The 20421-nt window shown below is 40.7% G+C and overlaps 2 protein-coding genes across 7 annotated transcripts in view; both read left to right on the top strand.

Moving 5' to 3' along the window:
- BROX (BRO1 domain and CAAX motif containing) overlaps positions 1-11622 on the top strand; it is a 28547-nt gene extending 16925 nt beyond the window's left edge. For 4 of the 6 annotated variants that reach the window (XM_064593844.1, XM_045876844.3, XM_064593845.1 and 1 more), the window contains 2 exons: positions 592-751; positions 1438-4086. In XM_064593844.1, the coding sequence (XP_064449914.1) occupies positions 592-751; positions 1438-1524 (247 nt within the window). In that variant the 3' untranslated portion in view covers positions 1525-4086. Of the gene's footprint in view, positions 1-591; positions 752-1437; positions 4087-11603 lie in introns of those variants that run through there. The other 2 variants (XM_064593843.1, XM_045876842.3) reach the window with 2 other exon arrangements.
- Positions 11623-11630: 8 nt separating this feature from the next.
- FAM177B (family with sequence similarity 177 member B) lies at positions 11631-18348 on the top strand. Its single transcript, XM_045876090.3, has 4 exons — positions 11631-11942; positions 12233-12299; positions 14969-15066; positions 15343-18348. Exons 1-4 carry the CDS (start codon positions 11784-11786, stop codon positions 15523-15525), a joined length of 507 nt encoding a protein of 168 aa, XP_045732046.1. The 5' UTR covers positions 11631-11783; the 3' UTR covers positions 15526-18348.
- Positions 18349-20421: the final 2073 nt, after the last annotated feature.

The following is a 20421-nucleotide window of genomic DNA, read 5'->3' as shown; positions in this document are numbered from 1 at the left end:
CCCTGCTACTTCTTCCCCATGTGTTATATATAGCTTCTCTGCTCCCTTTGCATATTCATCTCACTCTGGTTGCAGCTGTCTGTAAAGCAGGGAAATGGATTTTCTGTCAGTCCTGCCTAGTCCTATCGAGCAGTTTTCCATTAAGTCAGCATTGTTCAAACTGTAGATCACCACCTGTGTGGGTTGGGAGAATCAATTTTGTCCCCACTTTGTCTCTCTACGTCCTTCCCCTTATATTCTGCATCTGGTCACACTGAGCCCTTTTACTTGCTTAAACATGCCTAGTATAACTTTTATCACTTCCTTTGGAAAGCATTTCTGAACCACCCCCGCCCCCCAACATTGGGGTTAATTGCCCCTCTTTCGTGTTCTCATGGTATACAACATCTGTTACAGCTTCAGTTACGATGCATTGTTGTTGACAAGTTTTCCTGACTGTTTCGTCTACTCATACAAGCTGCATGAGGCAGGAGAATCTTGTCTGTCTTATTCATCATTAAATTGTCTTTCTCTCTCACAGGGCCTTGAACATAGTAGACGCTCAAGTAGTTGATGAATGAAATGAATTGCTTTCTATATTGCTTTTTGCAGTTACTTTCAAAAAATTCCAACAGAAGCTCCACAACTGGAACTCAAAGCAAATTATGGTCTCGTAGAGCCTGTACCTTTTGAATTTCCTCCTACAAGTGTGCACTGGACACCAGACACGCTGGCCGCATTTGATCTCACCAAAAGACCCAAGGATGACAGTGTACGAGATTGGCTTTCTTCCATTTGTTCACAAAAGTTCAAAAAGAGAATTCAGAATTAGCATTTTGGTATTTTTCTCTACTTAAAGTAGATCTATACATTTGTCTAAATGTTAAATTAGCTAACTGCAGTGTTTGGTGTAATGTGTGTTGTTGAACTCTCTCAGAGATAAGATCTCTAGGCCTTAATTATCTTCTGATTTCCTACATAATTGAGTCGTTTTTGAACACATTATCTTGCCTTTCTGTAGTTTATCAGAGATGCTTTTAAGAAGAGTGTGGGAGAAGAGGTCTAAAACAGATGGCTTGTCCATGTTTATATTGCTATAGCAATACTTTGTTTTTGATTTAGCATATCGCAGGGTATTTGAAGATTTGATCTAATTTCAACATTCCATGAAATCATCCAGGGGTAAAATAAGACTGCTTTTATTCATTTATATCTAAGTACGTCTAGGTGTACTAAATCAAGTAGTAGATTAAGTGCAAAATTTGAGGCTTGACTGCCAAAAGAGGAGGGGTCTGAAAAAAAGGGAATGGGAATTAATTTCCAGCCATAGCTCCTTCCTTGAAATGTTTTTATGTAATTTCATTTCTTAAAAGTCTAAGGTGGAAAAGATATAGTGTTTGTTTTCCAAATAATTAGTTTACAGTTAACAGTTAACACTGTGTTTCTCTTTCTCCCTAGCCCAAACCCAAACCAGAAGAAGTGGTGAAACCTGTGAAAGAACCAGATATCAAACCTCAGAAGGACACGGGGTGCTACATCTCCTAAAGTACATTGATAAAATGTGCACTTTGAATTTCTCTACTAGTAGATAAGATAAACCATGGAACTTCAGTTTGTATTTCTTGAAATGTTTCCTCTGAAGCCTGTAGAATGACTTAGTTCATTCAGAGGGAATCTGCCTTCAGTTTATTTGTTCTTGATTTTTAATATAGTAGAGATGTTTCATGCTTTGTTTCCAGACTCCCATTTTAATCAGGACAACACGTAAAAGATTTTATTGTGCCTCTGAAGGGCATGTTTGGCTGTTGATTTTTGTTCTGAACTCTGAGTAGTAATAAGTTTCCGGTTACTATATTATAGTGGTTTCGGGTATGTTTTTCTATCTTCACAAACAAAAAAGTTTATTTTCCTTTCTCTTACTTGATGCCAGAAGAATGACAGGAGTTGGATTTTAACCGAGAGGCTTTTCCCCCTCACCATTATGTTGTCACACAGACTTGTTATGTTCTGGGTCTATTATCTTTTCTGGTAGAAGAGTCATTTATAGTTGGAGATCAGAAAATCTGCATACCAAATCCCTTACATATGTAAGAAGCTATAATTTGTTCAGAAATCAGTGTTTATAGTATTTTGAGACCATTTAAGAACTTACCCCAGGGGTGCCTGGCTGGCTCAGTGGGGGGAGCATGCGACTCTTGATCTTGGGGTTCTGAGTTCAAGCCCCATGTTGGACATAGAGATAACTTAAGTAAATAAATAAATCTTTAAAAAAAAAAAAATACATACTCCTGTTCTGGTAGCCTCGCACTTTATTTCAATCTCAATAAACCTACAATGATTTTTACAAGTACCTTTCCTGATGGGTTTTTTTACTTAGAGGACAGAACTTTGTGACAGCTCTTTATGAACACAGAATGAAAATGTTTTTGCAGAAGTGAGATACTGCGTGATATAAAGAAGAAACTTTTTTTTTTTTAAAGATTTTATTTATTTATTTGACAGAGACACAATGAGAGAGGAAACACAAGCAGGGGGAGTGGGAGAGGGAGAAGCAGGCTTCCCGCGGAGCAGTGAGCCCAGTGCGGGGCTCGATCCCAGGACTCTGGGATCATGACGTGAGCCGAAGGCAGATGCTTAATGACTGAGCCACCCAGGCGCCCCAAGAAGAAACTTTTAAACCTAAACGAGATAGGTTGTCCTGAATTACACTAGTAACTCTACATTTTGGCGACAGAAGTTATGGTAAAATGCCTTTGTTACCTGACTTCAGTGTGCATTGTTTCTATATGGTTTTCTAATATACACGTCCTATCCAAATTGTATTGCTTTAGGCCAAAGGCCAGAACAAAAACTTAAAGAGCAAACATACAGTATGATCTTAAAAATAGCATATAATATTTGAAACAATTAGTTTAGCGTATACACAAACCTGGGAAATAGTGGATGCATAATACTTTAACAAAAGTCACACATCTGTAGGCTTATCTTTTGATTCTTCTTCTGGGAAAAATTAGCTAATTTTTCTATCATAAATGACAGATTGGTTCACTGAATAGAAATAATAGTAGTGTATATTGGGAGCGTACTATGTGCCAGGCCCTCTGCTGAACACTTACATAGATAAACCATTGAATCCACACAGCAACCCTGTGACGAATAAGTAAAGTCTGCATAAGGTGTTGAAATAGTAATAAACATTTCATTATGAAGAATAAATAGGGGCACTGGAACATATGACTCTTGATCTCGGGGTTGTGAGTTCGAGCCCCACGTTGGGTGTAGAGATTATTAAAAAAATTAAAAAGAAATAGATTATGCCTATCTGAATCAATATTGTGTTCAAAGAAATGATTACTTAAATCATAGTTTTCACTCTTGAAAATACATAGAATCAGGATTTTTTAAAAATATGTGAAAATGCTAATTACCCCTTTTGCTATATAACATTTAATATTTGAAGCTGCAGATTCTAATAAGTGGAATAATAGCCAGACAGACATTTAATTTTATTTTGCCGTGTATAGAAAAATATCTCAGTTAAATTTCACTGTATTTTGTGTGCTACTACAAAATCATTGGTTTGCTCTATGCCATTTACTGACAAAACTTTAAACAGTACTGATGCCAGCTTTTTGCTCTTGGCCTACAGGACCTGTTTGTCTTAGGTACCAGTGCTTATTAACCAAGTTAACTCAATTTTCACGTGAACATTTTTGTGAATCATACTACCATATATGGAATGAAAACGCGTCATACGGTCAGTGCTTCTGTAAAATGCAGGAAATACTGGTATTACTTTAAATCAGTAATTGGCAACTTTGACATGAGCAAGTAATAAATAGCGTGTTGACTCAGCGTAAGTGATGCATTGTGACTAGAATCCCCCAATCTTTATTATATTCTTTAAAATGGTGTTGGAAATTTTTGGAAGTTAACAGATGTAAAGCAGTTGCATGAAGGCTGTAGAGGGATGTAACGGTGTTAACTGTGCATTGCATACATTTCATACTTAGTTTAAACTGGATAATGACAGCTAACATACTCTGCTAAAAGTAGTTTGTATAATGAATTATCTTTTTATTTATGAAATAAAGTAATTTTACTTAACAGTTTCATCGGGATTTTGTTTTTTGACAAGTGTTTTTACATTTATTAAACCAGTAACCGTTAATACGGCACAAAAACCCTAACTCTTCACAGTAACGTTTTCAGATGACAGACACGTGCATCAGTGGCTTCACGCCACCGGAGTTCATTAAATATTCAACACTCCTCCACCTCCTTGGTTCCTATTTATGTTTATTGGTACTTAACACCTCTGAATCTCAAAGTAGGAGTTCACTTGGCCTGTATCTACCGTACTCATCACACTGGATGTGGTGTGTTCTGTGGGAAACTGGGCTAGAGAGCCAGTCCTTGTGGCTGAGCAGTGCTCTGGACAAAACTCTGTGCTTTGGGAACTTGAGGTGGTATTTTCAGTGCCATATAAATGTTACTGAGACATAAAACCCCATTCAGAAATCTTATTTTCCAGAGTGTGCTTTAGAAAATACCACATCATTTGTCTCTTAATATGTGTATAAAAATAAATTTGTGGGGTGCCTGGGTGGCTCAGTTAAGCTAGTCTGCCATCTGGTCAGGTTGTGATCCCAGGGTCCTGGGATCAGGATCGAGACTCGTGTCAGGCTCCCTGTTCAGTGGGGAGTCTGGTTCTCCCTACCCCCCCAACCATTGTGCTCTCTAAAATCTTAAAAAAAAAAACTTGTCATTTGGGTTACCATAATTTTGTGTCTGAAGATACGATATTTGAGCAGTTTGCTTGGAATTTATTTATTTATTTTATTTATTTATTTATTAGAGCACAAGTAGGGGAGGGGGCAGAGGGAGAAGGAGAAGCAGACTCCCCATTGAGCACAGAACCCCATGGGGAGCTCAATCCCAGGACCTTGAGATCATGACCTGAGCCAAAGGCAGACGCTTAACCGACTGAGCCACCCAGGTGCCCCTCCATCTTTATTTTTAAACATGTTTTAGTAGTAAACTAAAGGGACTAAATTAAGGGGAGCCTACTTTGAATTATAAAACAAAAACCCACTTATCCAAAAGGCCAGAGCTATCACTTAAATGCAATTCAATATATCTAAAGCCTTTGATATGCTTGAGGTAGGTGTGAGTTCATATTGTCATTCATTTGCTCCCTAGAGAAAATGTTTGTTCACCAGTGGCTTGAGTTTTATTCTCCAAAAAAAATTTTAAGTTTTGCTTATTTATGTAATCCCTACACCCACTCAACATGGGGCTCAAATTCCCCTGGCCAGGCACCCCTTGGGTTTTATTCTCTAAAGCTTCTCAAGTAGTTTCCCTCAACCTACTGATCTCAGCCAACTCAGCCTCTCAGTTGGGCAGAGCGTAAGGTGGCTGGAGCTCCCAGGCTGGTCACCTCCAGAATTTCAGAGAATTTCCTTACATCATCCGTCATGACATAGAAAAAGTTGAGAAATGCCCTCAGTAATGTCACCCTATCCACAGTGGTTGGGTGCACGTACAAGGTTCAATCCTGAAAATAGAGATACAAAAATGCTGCCAGGGAATGCTCTGTCAGCAGTTCTCATGGGGAGCCGTGGTTGGCTGGTCCACGTGTTCATCTTTGCTGGGTCCCCACAACTCCTGGCTCAGCCCCACCCGCTCGCCCTCCAGGGTGAGTGGCCGAGTGGAGCCGGCCGTTTTCCTCACGGGAAATGGCGTAGACACTGGTAGCCAGTCCTGCTCGGCCCAGTGGGGCTTGGGCTGTCCCAGGCCTGCGTTCGGCAGAGGCTCGACCTTTAGACGCCCACCCTGGGGAAGAGGGGAAGGTGGAAGCTGCGAGTACCTGCCCTGACCCCGTTAGCTCCTGCGGAACCAACTACGTGTGCCACTGCTTTGCTGCATTTGAACCTGGTTCATTTGAAAACATGCCTTGATTAATGAAAACTGAAAGAACTCTGGGAAATTTTCGGTATGATATCTTCCTGAAGTTAAATGCCGACATGTGGAACTAGTGTCTTATTTTGTTGGGACGGGTTACAGTGCTGTGTTGCAGTGAAGGACATAGTGAAATGATTAATGTGTAAACGTAATGAGAAAAATACTAAAGGGCAGCCATCTTAGCGTCAGAAATAAAGCCAATTACAAGTCTGTTCTTTCCTTTTTCCCCCCAATCTATTACATAATCCCTGCCCCCGCCACCCGTTCAAATGATCTAAACATATGGTTCATTTCTTAAACAAATACTGAGTTCCAGCCACGTCTCTGGAGGGGCGGGAGATGCAGCAGGAAGCACACAGGTAAAGCCCCTCCCACTCTGGCCAGAGGACCGGCTGGGGGCAAGGGGAGAGGGAGACAAGTGAAATACAGGGTATGTTCAATGATGGTAAGGGCTAAGGAGACGCAATAGTGAGCAAGACTGTTGAGTGGTAGTGGCTGTGGTGAGGGTGAAGGGAACGGGGAGGGGCCTCCAGAGACAGAGGAGCTCAGAGCAGACCATTTGCATTAAAACCCTGAAAGAGGCGAAGTCCAAGGGAGGAAAGACTAGTCCGAGAACTGCAGGTTCGAGGTCCCAGCCAGGAGTCTGTGTTCAGGGAAGGACAGTGCAAAGGCCAGCGTGTGGAAGTGGGATGAGTGAAGGGGAGAGCAGCACAAAATGAGATCAGACAAGTATTGGGGGGGGGGGGGGGAGGGCAGATCTACAGCCCTGCAGGCTATTGTAAGGACTTGGGCTTTTCCCCTAGGTGCTCTGCCAACCCCCTGGAGGGTTTTAAGCAGAGCAGTGATTGGAGCTGATTTAGGATTCAACAACCTTGGCTGCCTTCTGAGTATAGAGTGTAGGGGGCCAGTTAGGAGCCACTGTAAGAATCCAGGTGACAGATGATGGCTCAGACCAGCGCGGAGTGGTGGTATGAGGATTCCAGAAATATCCAAGAGGATTTCCTGATGGACTTACCAGGAAGTGTGATTAAATGAGAAGAATCAAGAATGACTCCAAAGTTTCTGGTCTGAACAACTAGAATAGAATTGCCATTTATTGAAATGGAAAGACTCCCAGAAGAGGAGATAGGAGTATCTAGGGGAGGGGTGTGTAGGAAGGAGAGTGCACTGGAAGTGTGAGCAAAGATTTAGGTATGTCAGGGCTGAGAGGTCTATTAGACATCCAAGAAGCGGTGTTAAGTAGAAAGGAGGATCTATGAATCTGAGATCCAAGGGAAAGTCTGACCTGGAGATAACACTGTTGGTTATAAATTTGTGTGTAGATAGTACTTATAGCCATAGGGTCATGGGGCGCCTGGGTGGCTCAGTCGGTTAAGCATCTGCCTTCGTCTCAGGTCATGATCCCAGGGTCCTGGGATGGAGCCCTGCATCGGGCTCCCTGCTCAGCGGGGAGCCTGCTTCTCCCTCTCCCTCTGCCTGCCTCTCTGCCTACTTGTTCTCTCTATCTCTCTGTCAAATAAATAAATAAAAAATCTTAAAAAAAACCAAACAACCATAGGGCCAAATAAGATCAATGAATAGATAAAAAGAGAAGAGATCCAATCACTGAGCCCCGAGGTACTGCAATACTGAAAGGTTAGGGAGATTATATGGTCTGTTAATTATATACTTAGGCACAATCCTTGATAAACTGGATTTGGGGTTTTTAAGAAACAAAAAGTAGAGGTGCTCATAAGAATTAAATGGAGATAAAAAGCATGTTGTAGGGAGTATTTGGTCTTCCGAAAGATCACTTGCAAAACATCCATGTCTACATACATGGTGTGAAGTTGGTGGTGCTCCCAAGGGTTCTGTAAATAAAAATAAGTAGATTCCGGGGGCACCTGGGTGGCTCAGTCAGTTAAGCATCTGCCTTTGGCTCAGGTCATGATCTCAGGGTCCTGGGATCAAGCCCTGCCCCCCCCCCCCCCCCTGCTCACTGGGAAGGCTGCTTCTCCCTCTCCCCCGCCCCTCCCCCGCTCTCTCTGGATCTCTCTCAATAAAGTCTTTAAGAAAAGTAAGCATATTCCACATTCTTCAGTAATTTTGCATGGCACATCCCAAAAAGTCCATTAGGTGGCAGAAAAACATTCACTAAATCGACTATAAGCTAGGTCTCTCACTTTCTTTTTTTTTCTCTCCTCCCTCCCTTTGAGCCCCCCTGAATTAAAAGATATAAATGCCCATTTAACTCCTAACACTATTATCATGAAGAACCCAAACCAGTATTTTCTTCAGAGAGCCAACAGGTATCATTAATCTGTAATACAGGTAACAGTTAAGCCAGGTATATGGGGGATGGTTTACTTCACTTGGTTTGGAAAGGTACGGACTGGGAGATGGTCTTCAGAGGAGTAATGTACAGTAAATGATAGTGGGACTGTTAGGCCTTATTAAACTTTTTATATTTAAGCTTTTTAGCTTGGAGCAAGGTTGGGGGGAAGGCTCAGAAAGCAAAATGCAAAAAGCCCTCTTGAAAAAAAATACACAAGGTGTCTGGGCACTAGCTCAATGTATACCAGATCATTAGATCTTTTCCTACTTCCTTGGGCACTGGTCCCCAAACTTGCCTGCACAGTGGGATCACCTGGGCAGCTTCCAACATAACTGATGCCCATGTCCAACCCATAGAGATTGTGATTTAAGTGGCCTGGGGTGTGTGGTCTGCCCTTAGGATTTCTTAAAAGACCCCTGGATGCTTCTAACCTGGACAAGTTTAACTGCCACTGGGTTTATGTAATGCCACTGTGTAATGTAACTGACCTTCCCACAACTCAAACATGTTCCACCCTGTAAGACACACACTAGAGCATGTCCACGTCAGCGTGTTTGAGGGCTCTGTATGGCCTCAGCCAAGTTTCATTGATTTATCATCTCCCGAACAACTTCCAGGACCAAATTTTGTACTACTTTCAAAGCCAAACATAACGAATAAAAGCAATGAAAGGAAAAGCAGAGGGATAAAGGTAGGTGAGATGTCTTCAAAAATGTTTTCCTTTCCTTTTGATTATTGTTGTAGGCTGTGTTTTATTTCTCATGGCCCTGACAATTTGGTCTTAAACACCAAATTAAAATGGTTACTTTTTGCTGCTCTTTGGCATCAGAAACTAAATGGTAGCAACTTTTCTTATTTCTTGCTGAGGCCCTGTTGTGATAGGGTCACTAAGTCAGGCAGGGAAAACCCTGTGTATTGCTCAGGTCTCCTTAGAAGCCCCTGTGTTGGGCGGGTATCCCATCACCTTACTGCAGGAAGACAAATTTAACCCTTGCTGGGCCTTGTGCAACTCTCACCTTTGCCAATGACATAAACTCAGCACTGTACCAGTAAGATCTGGTGATTTATTCACATATACTGAAGGCATGAAAAATTCTTTTCTATGCTCAAGGTCTTCCAGTTGGACTAAGAATTAAATTTACAGGAGACAGATTAACAGGAGAAAAAAAAAAAAAGTTCTAGTACGTGCACACAGAGACCCAATAATGAAATTGAGACCCAAAGAAATGACCAAGGCTGGCAGATTTTGTACTTTTTAGACAGAGAGACAATAAATCTGTGAAGAATTGACAGGACAAACAAAACTTTCAGAGCTTCAATTAGTATGGACTTCTAAACAGACTTTGGGCTGGGATAGTAAATTAGTAAAAAGTAACAAGGGTTGTTTGTACAGTCTTCTTGGCTCTAAATTTCCTACCTCTGGTACCCAGGGAGGGTACTTTTCACATAGATTTCCTGCTTTCAGGGGGACAGAGGAGGGTCTGAGTGTCCTTCTCCCACAGGCTGGCTCTTTTTTTTTTTTTTTTTAAAGATTTATTTATTTGACAGAGAGAGACACAGAGAGAGGGGGAACACAAGCAGGGGGAGTGGGAGAGGGAGAAGCAGGCTTCCCGCGGAGCGGAGAGCCCGATGTGGGGCTCGATCCCAGGACCCTGGGATCATGACCTGAGCCGAAGGCAGACGCTTAACCGACTGAGCCACCCAGGCGCCCCTCACAGGCTGGCTCTTAAGTAACTTTTATTTAATAATCAATATGCCAAAGTGGCCTATCTTGGGGCAGCCTGCCCTTGGCCCTTACAACACATAAATATATGAATGTTCATATATACATAAACATATGTATTTCTGGTCTCAATTGTTGCTGATCTAAAGCCAGCCACTAGTCTAACTGTTATTCCTTTGTGAGTAATCTGCCTTCTCTATTGTAAACTTTAAGATTTTCTGTAATTTCCATGGTCTAGGTTTGATTTCATTATTATTTACCCCTTAGGATTCTTCATGTTTCCTATATTTGAGAGTTTATGTTGTTCTTCAAATATTGAAAATTCATAGCCATTACCTCTTCAAACATTATGTTCCCCATTTTTTCTATTCACTTCTTCTGAACTCCCAATCAACAGGTATTGAACTTTTTCACCCATTCTTCATCTCAAAACTTTTCTTTCATGTTAATGGAATATGTAATACTGTGTTTATGCTGTGTTATGAGAGATTTCTTCATTGTTCAATCTACATCCAACCTATCTATATTGACTATATATTTCATTTCTAGAATTTCTGTTCAGTTCTTTTTCAAATCAACCTGTTCCTCTTGGATATCATGTTTTGTTTCCTTTATCCCTTTGAATATATGAAACATACTCACTTTCAAGTTTTGTGTTGTTCTATTACTCCTAATTCTTGGGTGAAGACTCTCCCAATTTTTTCATCTGCTTACCCTTCCTCAAGACGATTGGTTTCTTCCTGTGATTTGTAAGTTTTTGCAAGTGCCTCCTCAGTAAGGGTTGTTTTTAGTGGAGATCCAGCATACCCTGTCTTGCTGACAGTTCGCTCCAGGGCGGCTTTGTGCTTGCTTCCGACAGAGTTCTGTGAATTATGCTGCCTTTAGGTCCTGCAGCTTCACTTTGGGTCCTCATACCACAGGAGGACTATGAATTTGGCCACACACCCCGGCATTTGGTACTGGCCTGGGGTTCCAATATTTTTCAGGTGATTATTTCTACCCATGTTGCTAGGAGATGACAAATTACTTTGCCACTTTTGTAAAGCAGTAGGGAGTTCTCCTAGTCCAGATTTTATAGATAAGATTGTACTTTATTATGTTGGCTTTATGCGGGTGTTTCACTTTGCCTCCTCATACTCACAGGATCTGTGATTTGGGCTCTCCTCTCTGCACCTGTGTTAAAACTTCAGGCCCCCCGCCCCCAACACCTATATCTAGTTCTGAAACCCTCAGGAACCACGTCAGCTTTGGCTCACTCCTGGGATTTTAAGGTTTCCTTCTTTTGCTGATATCTAGCCTTCCTTCTTTACGGTCTCTGTGTCTCTCTTACTGCCTTAGTACAGCTTGATTTAATATTTTTATTTGTTTAATTTTGTGTATTTGGAACAGGAAAGACGTCTTTCATATCAACTCAGTCTGCCATATTTGCTGATATAATCTTAAAATGTATTAAGTACTAATTAAGACAATAGTGTGCTTACCACATTAGAATAGTATCTAACATATACGCTATTACATGATAGGTACTTAATAATAACTAGCTTTTACTAGGACACTTGCTATTTCCTAAGAATTGTTCTAATTCCGCAGTGTGTCTAATTAAATTTTTTCATTTTGATACAGAACTGAACAGTCCTTGTTGAATTTGAAGAATTGATGAGATCACAGCTATGATTACATCTGAAGTCTCTAGCTTTACCATCAGTTGAAAATAACTAGACACCTCTCAGCTATATAAACACTGCCCAGGGCAACTTGCCCTAAGGTGCCCTGTTTTTAATTCACTAGTTGTTTTATTTTCTTATGGAAAAAGACAATTTCCAGGAGTCAGAATTAGAGAAGAGTAGATCTCCCAAAAGAATTATCCATTTCGTTGATGGAGACATCATGGAAGAATACAGCACAGAGGAGGAGGAAGAGGAAGAAAAAAAGGAACAGAAAACGAATTCAATACATGATCCCGTAAGCTTAGAGTATCAATATAAGTGAACATGGGGGCTGAGTAAATGAGAGATTAAGCCAGACAAGGTTTGTAGAAAATACAGTTTTAAGCTGACTCCTTATTCCCCTTGGTTTGCTTTCTAGATCCATTTATAGTCAACTCATAATTTTGATAACTTTGTATTTCTTCTCTATGAGAAAGAAAATGGAATATACTATAAAACATTTGAAACTTCTACATGAAACACTTTGTATCACCATTCTTGTTAATAATTACTCTAACTTGATTTCTCTCTCTCTGTTTTTTTCAGTCTACACTTTCATGGGGGCCCTACCTATGGTTTTGGGCAGGGCAAATAGCAAGCACCTCATTTTCTAGTAAGTATTGCCAAGGTTATTTATTCATTTATTTTGTCCTAAATACTCAAGGATAGACTTAACAGACCCTCAGAGTTAGGGCTTCCAATAGTTTAATCTACACCATGGCATCCTGGAGAAGGGACGACTTGGTCAGTTCTCAATCTATGCTTCAACATTTCCAAAGGCATAGAACCTCACATCTTTAGGCAGACCCTCCCATCTCTTTCCAACTCTTTTTAGTAAATTCTACCTTATATTTTGTCTTCTTTTAAAGTTATTCCCATTGATCTTAGGGATCTTAGGGATTCATTTCTTTTTTTTTTTTTAATTTTTTTTTTTAAGATTTTATTTATTTATTTGACAGAGAGAGAATGAGAGAGAGAGCACATGAGAGGGGGGAGGGTCAGAGGGAGAAGCAGGCTCCCTGCCGAGCAGGGAGCCCGATGCGGGACTCGATCCCGGGACTCCAGGATCATGACCTGAGCCGAAGGCAGTCGCTTAACCAACTGAGCCACCCAGGCGCCCCTTAGGTGTCTTTCTTAAGACCATATAAAACAAGTTTAGATTCCTCTTTCAGGGGGCAGAGTTGCAAATATTTGAAGCCTCTCCCCATCCCCAGTTGACTCTTTATCTGAATAAACTTCCAAGCTTTTTTTTTTTAAACTATTGTAATATGACACAGTTCCAAGTTCCCTCAATGATCACTCTGTTACGAATAAGAACTTTATTGACCCTTCCCAGGGACACAGTGAATGGCCTAAGTGGCTATTTATAACAGATGAAATACTAAATTTTATTTTGCTCAACATTCACCAATTTTCTTTAAAACACAATTGTGATACCTAATTACTTGTTTCCTCCTAACTTTCATATGCTTGTATGGACAATAGGGAGGAAACAACTTTAAAAATGTGAGAAAATATGAAGTATAGCTATAGCTCTGAGGAACTGATCTTCATTCATTCATTAAATGAACATTTATTGAGTGCCAATATGTGTTTGGCACTGTGCGGGTCCCTGGGACACAAAGAAAAACGACAGTCTTTCCTTTCAAGGGACTCAATATTCAATGGATATTATAGGCCAGTAAACATGCCCATAATTATAATTTGTTGCCACAATCACCAGCATAGAAGGAGCATAGGGACTACTGATGGGGAGACTCAGTAATGCTGACATATGGAGGCAATACCATCAGAGTGCTATGAAAGTATGGCTAAGGTCAGTATGGGGATCATGAAAGTCACTGGGGGCAGGGGAGGGGAGAAAAGTCTTTAAATTATAGTAAAAAGTAATGATGAGGTGATTTAGTCAGATGGTATGAGCCTTAAAGGACTTTCACATCAGGGTAAAGGGTTAGGGATTTGGAAGTTACTTTGGGAATCTAGGTGAGATACTAATCTTGCCTCAACCATGATACATTGGCAGAAAAAATGCTGTCTTCCAGAAAGCTCTGTGCTTTAGTTGGGGAAAGGCTGAAGAGGTGAAATGTTTTGGAGAGAGAAAGCCTTAGGAGACTAGGTCTGGTGAAAAAAGCAAAACCCAATACAGCGATATGAAAATGTGGAGGAGAACAGGGACTGCAGTGATTTCCATGTTGGGTTTTGACTTAAGATGGCAAGGACAGGACACAGGGGAATCAAGCTGGCTTCCAAGTTCCAAGCAGAACTGTAGTGTTCAAGCACATCTGCGTGGGGCTTCCAGGTGGTAGTGGAAGCATAAATACGCTGGCATGCAGCACCCTGGGCTCCACACAGAAACTTTGGATAGAACTGAAACCCAGATGAAACTGTAACGAGTGTTTTCAATTTACAATTCTAGTAGGTCATAAACAGGAAAACTTCCCAAGATTTATTCTAATATTTTAGAAACTTCTCTTACACACATGTACCAGGCACGGTGGCAAATAGATTAAAGAGCTACAGTATTTTTGAAAAGATAAAACACATTAAAAAATGGAGAGCCCCATTTTGATGTGCGATATGAGCAACATCCCAAGAAGAGGAATCAGTCATGGGGATCAGAAAATTGTGTCATAGGGGGTGGGTGTCAGAAATTTATAATTTCATTTTATTTTATTTTATTTTATTTTTATTTAAAGATTTTTATTTATTTATTATTTGTCAGAGAGAGAGAGAGAGAGAGCACAAGCAGGGGGAGCAGCAGAGGGAGAGGGAGAAGCAGGCTCCTCACTGAGCAAGGAGCCCGATGTGGAACTCGATCTCAGGACCCTGGGATCATGACCTGAGCGGAAGGCAGACGCTTAACGACTGAGCCACCCAGGCGTCCCAGAAATTTATAATTTTAAAGGAAAACATTTCTAGGAGACACCTTCGGGCAACCACTATTAATGCTAAACCTTTATCCCTAACTTTCACACCCAAAGCATCTATTCTGATTGATCAGGACCAATGCTGACCCTGGGTAGTATTTTGGAAAATCTCTCCTGGCATACCCATCTGGAAAGGATAGTTTATAGATGTAATCCCATGTGAAGATAGAAGATTTAACAATTCTTTTTGAGTCCTAGAACTTTTTGAGAGTCTAGAGCAATTGAAATCTTTTGTCAGCCTTAAAGTTAAGTGTAGTAATGGATCACCTGCAGGCAAGTTTAAACTCTTACCCCTTCAGTTGACTCTAAGTTTGTTATTAATTCAGCTTACCAAAGAGCTTATTCTTTCTTTTAGCATGTGAATTCCTTGGTGGAAGATTTGCTACCTTCTTTGGTCTCAATCAACCCAAATATCAGTATGTGTTAAATGAGTACTACAGAACACAAGATAAGGTATGTGACATCCTGATGGGGGAAGATTGGCTGCTTCCACTTCATATAAATTATTCTCCCTCCTGGTAATCATTAACAGTTTCACTCCATGATACTTTGTAGTTGCCTTTCTTGTGTGAAGTTCGAATGTCATGAGATGGGTTGCAGAAGTTGGCTGACCATGAAGCCTGAGATTACTTAAATAAAGAAGCTTCTTACAGGGGTGTCTCTGCAAGAGGGGGAGTTCAGAGGTATCTGGTTTGCAGTTAAACTTTTCTGTATTTCTCTCCATACCAGGAAAGTGACAAGGAAAGTGAAGGGAATGGATCAAAGGCCCAGCCAGCCAAGGTTCCTAATGAAAAGTGTCACCTGGAGGCTGGGGGCCAAGAGTATGGAACCAGACAACAGCACATTGCCCAGGGTGTTCTTCAGTGGAGCACCTCATCTGGGGAGGGCCTGGCAGCAGATTTCAACTCATAATGGGCCCCAGGACTGTAGTTCCTCTGAATGTCTGTTTCTCCACCACTCATGAACCATGGCAACGGCACAGAGGTTATGCTTCTGAGCGAGACCCGATCTTAATCTCCTTGTGATTTATTCTCCAGCATCCAGTGATTGAAAGCAGTAATGAGAATTATGGATGCTTTCTCAATTTTATGAGCCCCCCATACCAAGTCAACTCCTCCCCCACCCACCCCACCGTAATGCAAGTCTTGCTAGTCAGTTGTGATCTCTTATAATTGATGTTTGCAAATAAATGCAAATGCCTGGAAGAATTTGGATCTGGCAATTTTGGACTGAAACTCTTCATCGTGCGGCTAGGGTGCAGAAAAGAAGCTGTTCCTCAGAAGAAACTTTGGGCATTATGAAGTCTAAATAAGTCCCCTTTCAGGGTTTGACGTAAGGTGTTTGCTTTCCAGTAGCCACCCTGGCTTAGCTGGGGCTTGCTTTACAATAAGCAAACATTGCTAGTAACTTTGTTACAATATATCAAAGTCTTTGAGAATTGGGTGCATTTCCCCCCCACACAATTAAAAACAATAATCCAAGCTCTATAAAAAGTATTTGAAAAATGGATGATTTTGTTTATTTGTCAGCAAAATTTCAAAACCTGGAAAGATCAAACATGGAGATCATAGCTAGATATCACAGGTTGTGCGGGTGAGAGGTCGCTGTGATAGAACAGAAAAACACAGGACTGGCAGTAATAAGACCTGAGGTCAAGCCTCATTTTTACCATTTACTAGTTGAGTGTCCAGATTTCTGAGCCCTTGTCCCCTTCTCTGTAAAACAGGCGTGGCATATATTTGTTCCTCAAGGTTTACTGTTAAACAAAACGGGATAATGGGAAAACACTTTTAAAACTGTGAATATTCAATGTTAACGCTTAATTAGTGGCTGTTATAGACTGTTACCTTGCAAATCCCCAAAGAACCATGCCTTCTGGAATTCACGCCCCGGTACTGTCCCATCTACATTGACGCTGGGCTTGGCCACAACACTTGTTTCGGCAATTGAGACAGCAGCACGTGCGATGCAAGTGGAGGCTGGACGGGCACCTGCAAATGGGAGCCTGTCCTCTTAGAAACTCCACATAGCAAAGAAGCTTGGGGCTAGACTTCTCGATAATGAAAGGCCTCGTGGAAAGAGATTCCCAAGGATAAAGACGGTCTCACATATTCCAGTCCCAGCCAAGCTCCTCACCAAATGGAGCCACATAAATGACCTTCTGTTATCCTGTGTGGAGCAGATGAACCAGGCGGCTGAGTCCAGTCAATCTGCAGAATCATGAGAAATAATAAATCATTATTAAGTGTTGGAGTGGTTTATTTTGCAGTCATGTGTAACTGAAATAATAGCTCTAAGAGAACGGGAAGTTGGAATTGATTTGATATGAAATCAAGAAGAAGGCCTTGGGAATAAGGTGTCATTGGATGGATACATGAGAATAAGACAGGTTTTACTGCATAATCGGACAATTCTAAAAGCTCAGTGGCTTGAAACGACAAAAGTTTCTTTCTTTCTCATGAGAAGTCCACTGTCAGTTCAGGTGGCTTCCCAGAGCGTTGGCTCAGCGGTGCACGCATCTTTGATCTTATGGCTCCTCCATACTGTGATGTGCTCAGGGTTGCTGAAGCAGAGATGGAGTGGACAGTTAAGCACCAGCAATCAACATCTCCACTAAGAATGAATCATGTCACTTCTGATTATGTTTCTTCTACCAAAGCAAGTCACATGGCCACAATTAACTTTAAGGGGTGTGAGCTTCCTAAGACAGCTGAGAAAGGGAAACACTTTCTCCTAGTGGCAGTATGGGGTAAATGATGGGCTCAAGCGTCAATATGCTATTGATTTAATCTCAGCTCTGATGCCCCTTTGTACCCTGATGGCCCTGTGCCATCGACTTCACAATGTTCCTATGTGTAAAACAGATTTGATACAGGCAACAAATTCTATTTGAATTGGCTTATGCAACAAAAAAAGAATTTTTTGGAGGGACACTGAAGTATCTCATGGACCCCAAGGGCACATAAATATTAGTAGGTCTAGAACAAATTCGGTAAACATATACATAAGCAATACTCTCTCCATTTCTCATCTTTCTTACATGAGGAAGAAAGATCACTCCATAGCTCTTTTATTTTGTAATCTTTATTTTTACTGAGATATAATTAACCTATAATATTGTATTAGTTTCAGGTGTACAACCTAATGATTAATATTGGTATATATTATGAAATGATCACCAGATTTAGTCTAGTTAATATCCACCACAAAGTTACACATTTTTTTTCTTGTGATGAGTTTTTAAGATCTACTCTCTTAGCAACTTGCAAATATACGTTTTACTAACTATATTCATCATGCTGTATCATTACCTCATCATGATACTTATACTTATTTTATAACTGCAAGTTTGTACCTTTTGACCACCTTCGCTCATTTCACCCACCCATCATCCCCCACCTCTGGCAACCAGCAATTTGTTCAGTGTATCTATGAGTCTAGATTTTGTTATTTGTTTTTGTTGGTTGGTTGGTTCGTTTTTAGATTTCACATATAAGTGTGATTATGTATTATTTATCTTTCTTTGTCTGACTTATTTCATTTAGCATAATACTGCCCCCGAGGTCCATCCATGTTGTTGCAAATAACAAGATTTCCTTCTTTTTCAAGGCTACATAATATTCCACTGTGTGTGTGTGTGTGTGTGTGTGTACCACATTTTCTTTATCCATTCATGCATTGATGGTTCCTTAGGTTGCTTCTGTGTTTTGGCTATTGCAAATAGTACTGCAATAAACGTGGTGCATATATCTTTTTGAGTTAGTGTTTTCATTTTCTTTGGATAAATGCCCATAAATGGAATTGCTGAATCACGTGGTGCTTCTACTTTTAATTTCTTAAGAAACCTCCATACTGTTTTCCATAATAGCTGCACCAATATTTTTTGCCACCAAGAATGCACAAATGTTTCCTTTTCTCCACCTCCTCACCAACACTTGCTTTATCTTGTCTTTTTGATATGAGCCACTCTAATAGGAATGAGGTAATATCTCATTGTGGTTTCATTTTGCATTTCCCTGATGATTAGTGATGTTGAGCAGCTTTTCATATATCTGTTGGCCATTGGTATATCTTCTTTGGAAAAATATCTATTCAGATGCTCTTCCCATGTTTTTAATCAGATTCTTTTTTTTTTTTTTTTTTTGCTATTGAGTTGTATGAGTTCTTTATATATCTTGGGCATTAACCCCTTATAAGATATATGATTTGCAGATATTTTCTCCCATTTGTCTTTTCATTTTGTTGACAGTTTTCTTTGCTGAGTAGAAGATTTTTATTTTGATGCGGTCCCACTTGTTTACTTTTGCTTTTGGTGTCAAATCAATAACATTTAGTCTGCCTCTCAGTTCCAATTCCAAACATATAGGACATAGAATCTGATTAGCCCTTTTTGCTCAGGTGACCATCCATCATCTGATCAATTGTGACCAGGGAAGTGGAGTCATGTAGCAGCAAGATGAATATAGGACCTACTTCTGGGTGAGCAAGATTCTCAGAAGAGGATTAAAGTGAACTAGGCAGACACACCCCATGAGCATTCTAAGGATAAAATGTGAAAATTGAGGAAAAACATATGGCTCTAATTAGGTACTTAAGCCATAATATCAATTATAATTATTAATACTGATAAGAATTGTGAGTTGAAGGAGTCTGAATGGTTTATCCCCACTAAGGAGTCAGTCTTAGTTCTTCATCTGACAGGCCCTGTTAGTCCAATTTCAAGATAAAGTAAATCTGAGCTTCTGATATGGCAGAAAAAGTGGCTAAGCCTACCAGTTAAGCATTGGTCATTTGTACCTTGGGTGTCAGATCACACTAAAACCCTGTCCTTGCTTTATTTGCTAAGTTGCTTCAAAACAGACCCCACAAGGGACTCTTTTTTACTCTCTACTTTTCCTAAAAATTAGCTGTACCCTGGAAGATACGCATTTAGTGCTGATTCTAGAGAACTAGGCAAACCAAAGTGTAATATTTGCAGGAGTGAATTTTATCTAGTAAATAGTATACTCTCAATCTATTTTTCTTTTCCTCTGAAAGAATGGAGGTTGCCTTCCCTTACGGTCAGTGACCATATGCAAATCAATCAAATCTTGAGCTAAATATCCTAAGGAAAGCAAATAGGAACCAATGCCCAGATCTTACTGGGCTGTGGCTGCAGGATAAGTTCACATTTCCCTTGATATTAATTCAGTCTTTTAATATTAACTGGGCATCTCCCTGTACCTGTTACTGTGTTAGGTGCTATCAATCAAAGAGACAAAAATCTCTGCACTCCCCTTGGCCTTAAATTCCAGATAGCTAAATTATCAGGACATCCAGGCTTTGTGTGGCCAGCCTCTCAAATGGTTCCAGTAATCTTCACCTCCTGGTACTCACATCCCATGTAGCCTTTCCCACATTGAACCAGGGATGCCTATGTGACCAATAGAATATATCAGAAGTAATGGTGTGACACTTCTGAGATAACTGTAAGAGAGACTATGGCTTCTGTTTTGTTCTCTTTCTTAAATCACTTACTCTGGGGAGGGCCGGCTGCTGCTATACTGTGAGTACATTCATGCAGCCTGTGCATGGGTCCATTTGGTAAAGAACCGAAGTCTCGAGCAAACAGCCAGTGAGGAACAGAGGAGTTCTGACAGGCCCAGCTTCTCCCAAGAGCCAACCACAGCATCCCCACTTCTCTGAATTAGGTCCTGGTGGCTACCAGGTCACGCACTGGCCGGTATACCCCCTTGCTCAGAGAGCTGCCAGGACCCACATGCACAGCTCCCCCTCCTGAACCGGGACTCCAGCAGCACAGGCCTTTGG

Source organism: Mirounga angustirostris, unplaced genomic scaffold (genome assembly GCF_029215605.1).
Source record: "Mirounga angustirostris isolate CCGP_5_RB_7025 unplaced genomic scaffold, mMirAng1.0.hap1 SCAF_6, whole genome shotgun sequence".
NCBI classification, from domain to species: Eukaryota; Metazoa; Chordata; class Mammalia; order Carnivora; family Phocidae; genus Mirounga; species Mirounga angustirostris.
The sequence above is the reverse complement of the archived record's forward strand: the minus strand, read 5'-3'. Positions and strand labels throughout refer to the sequence as shown.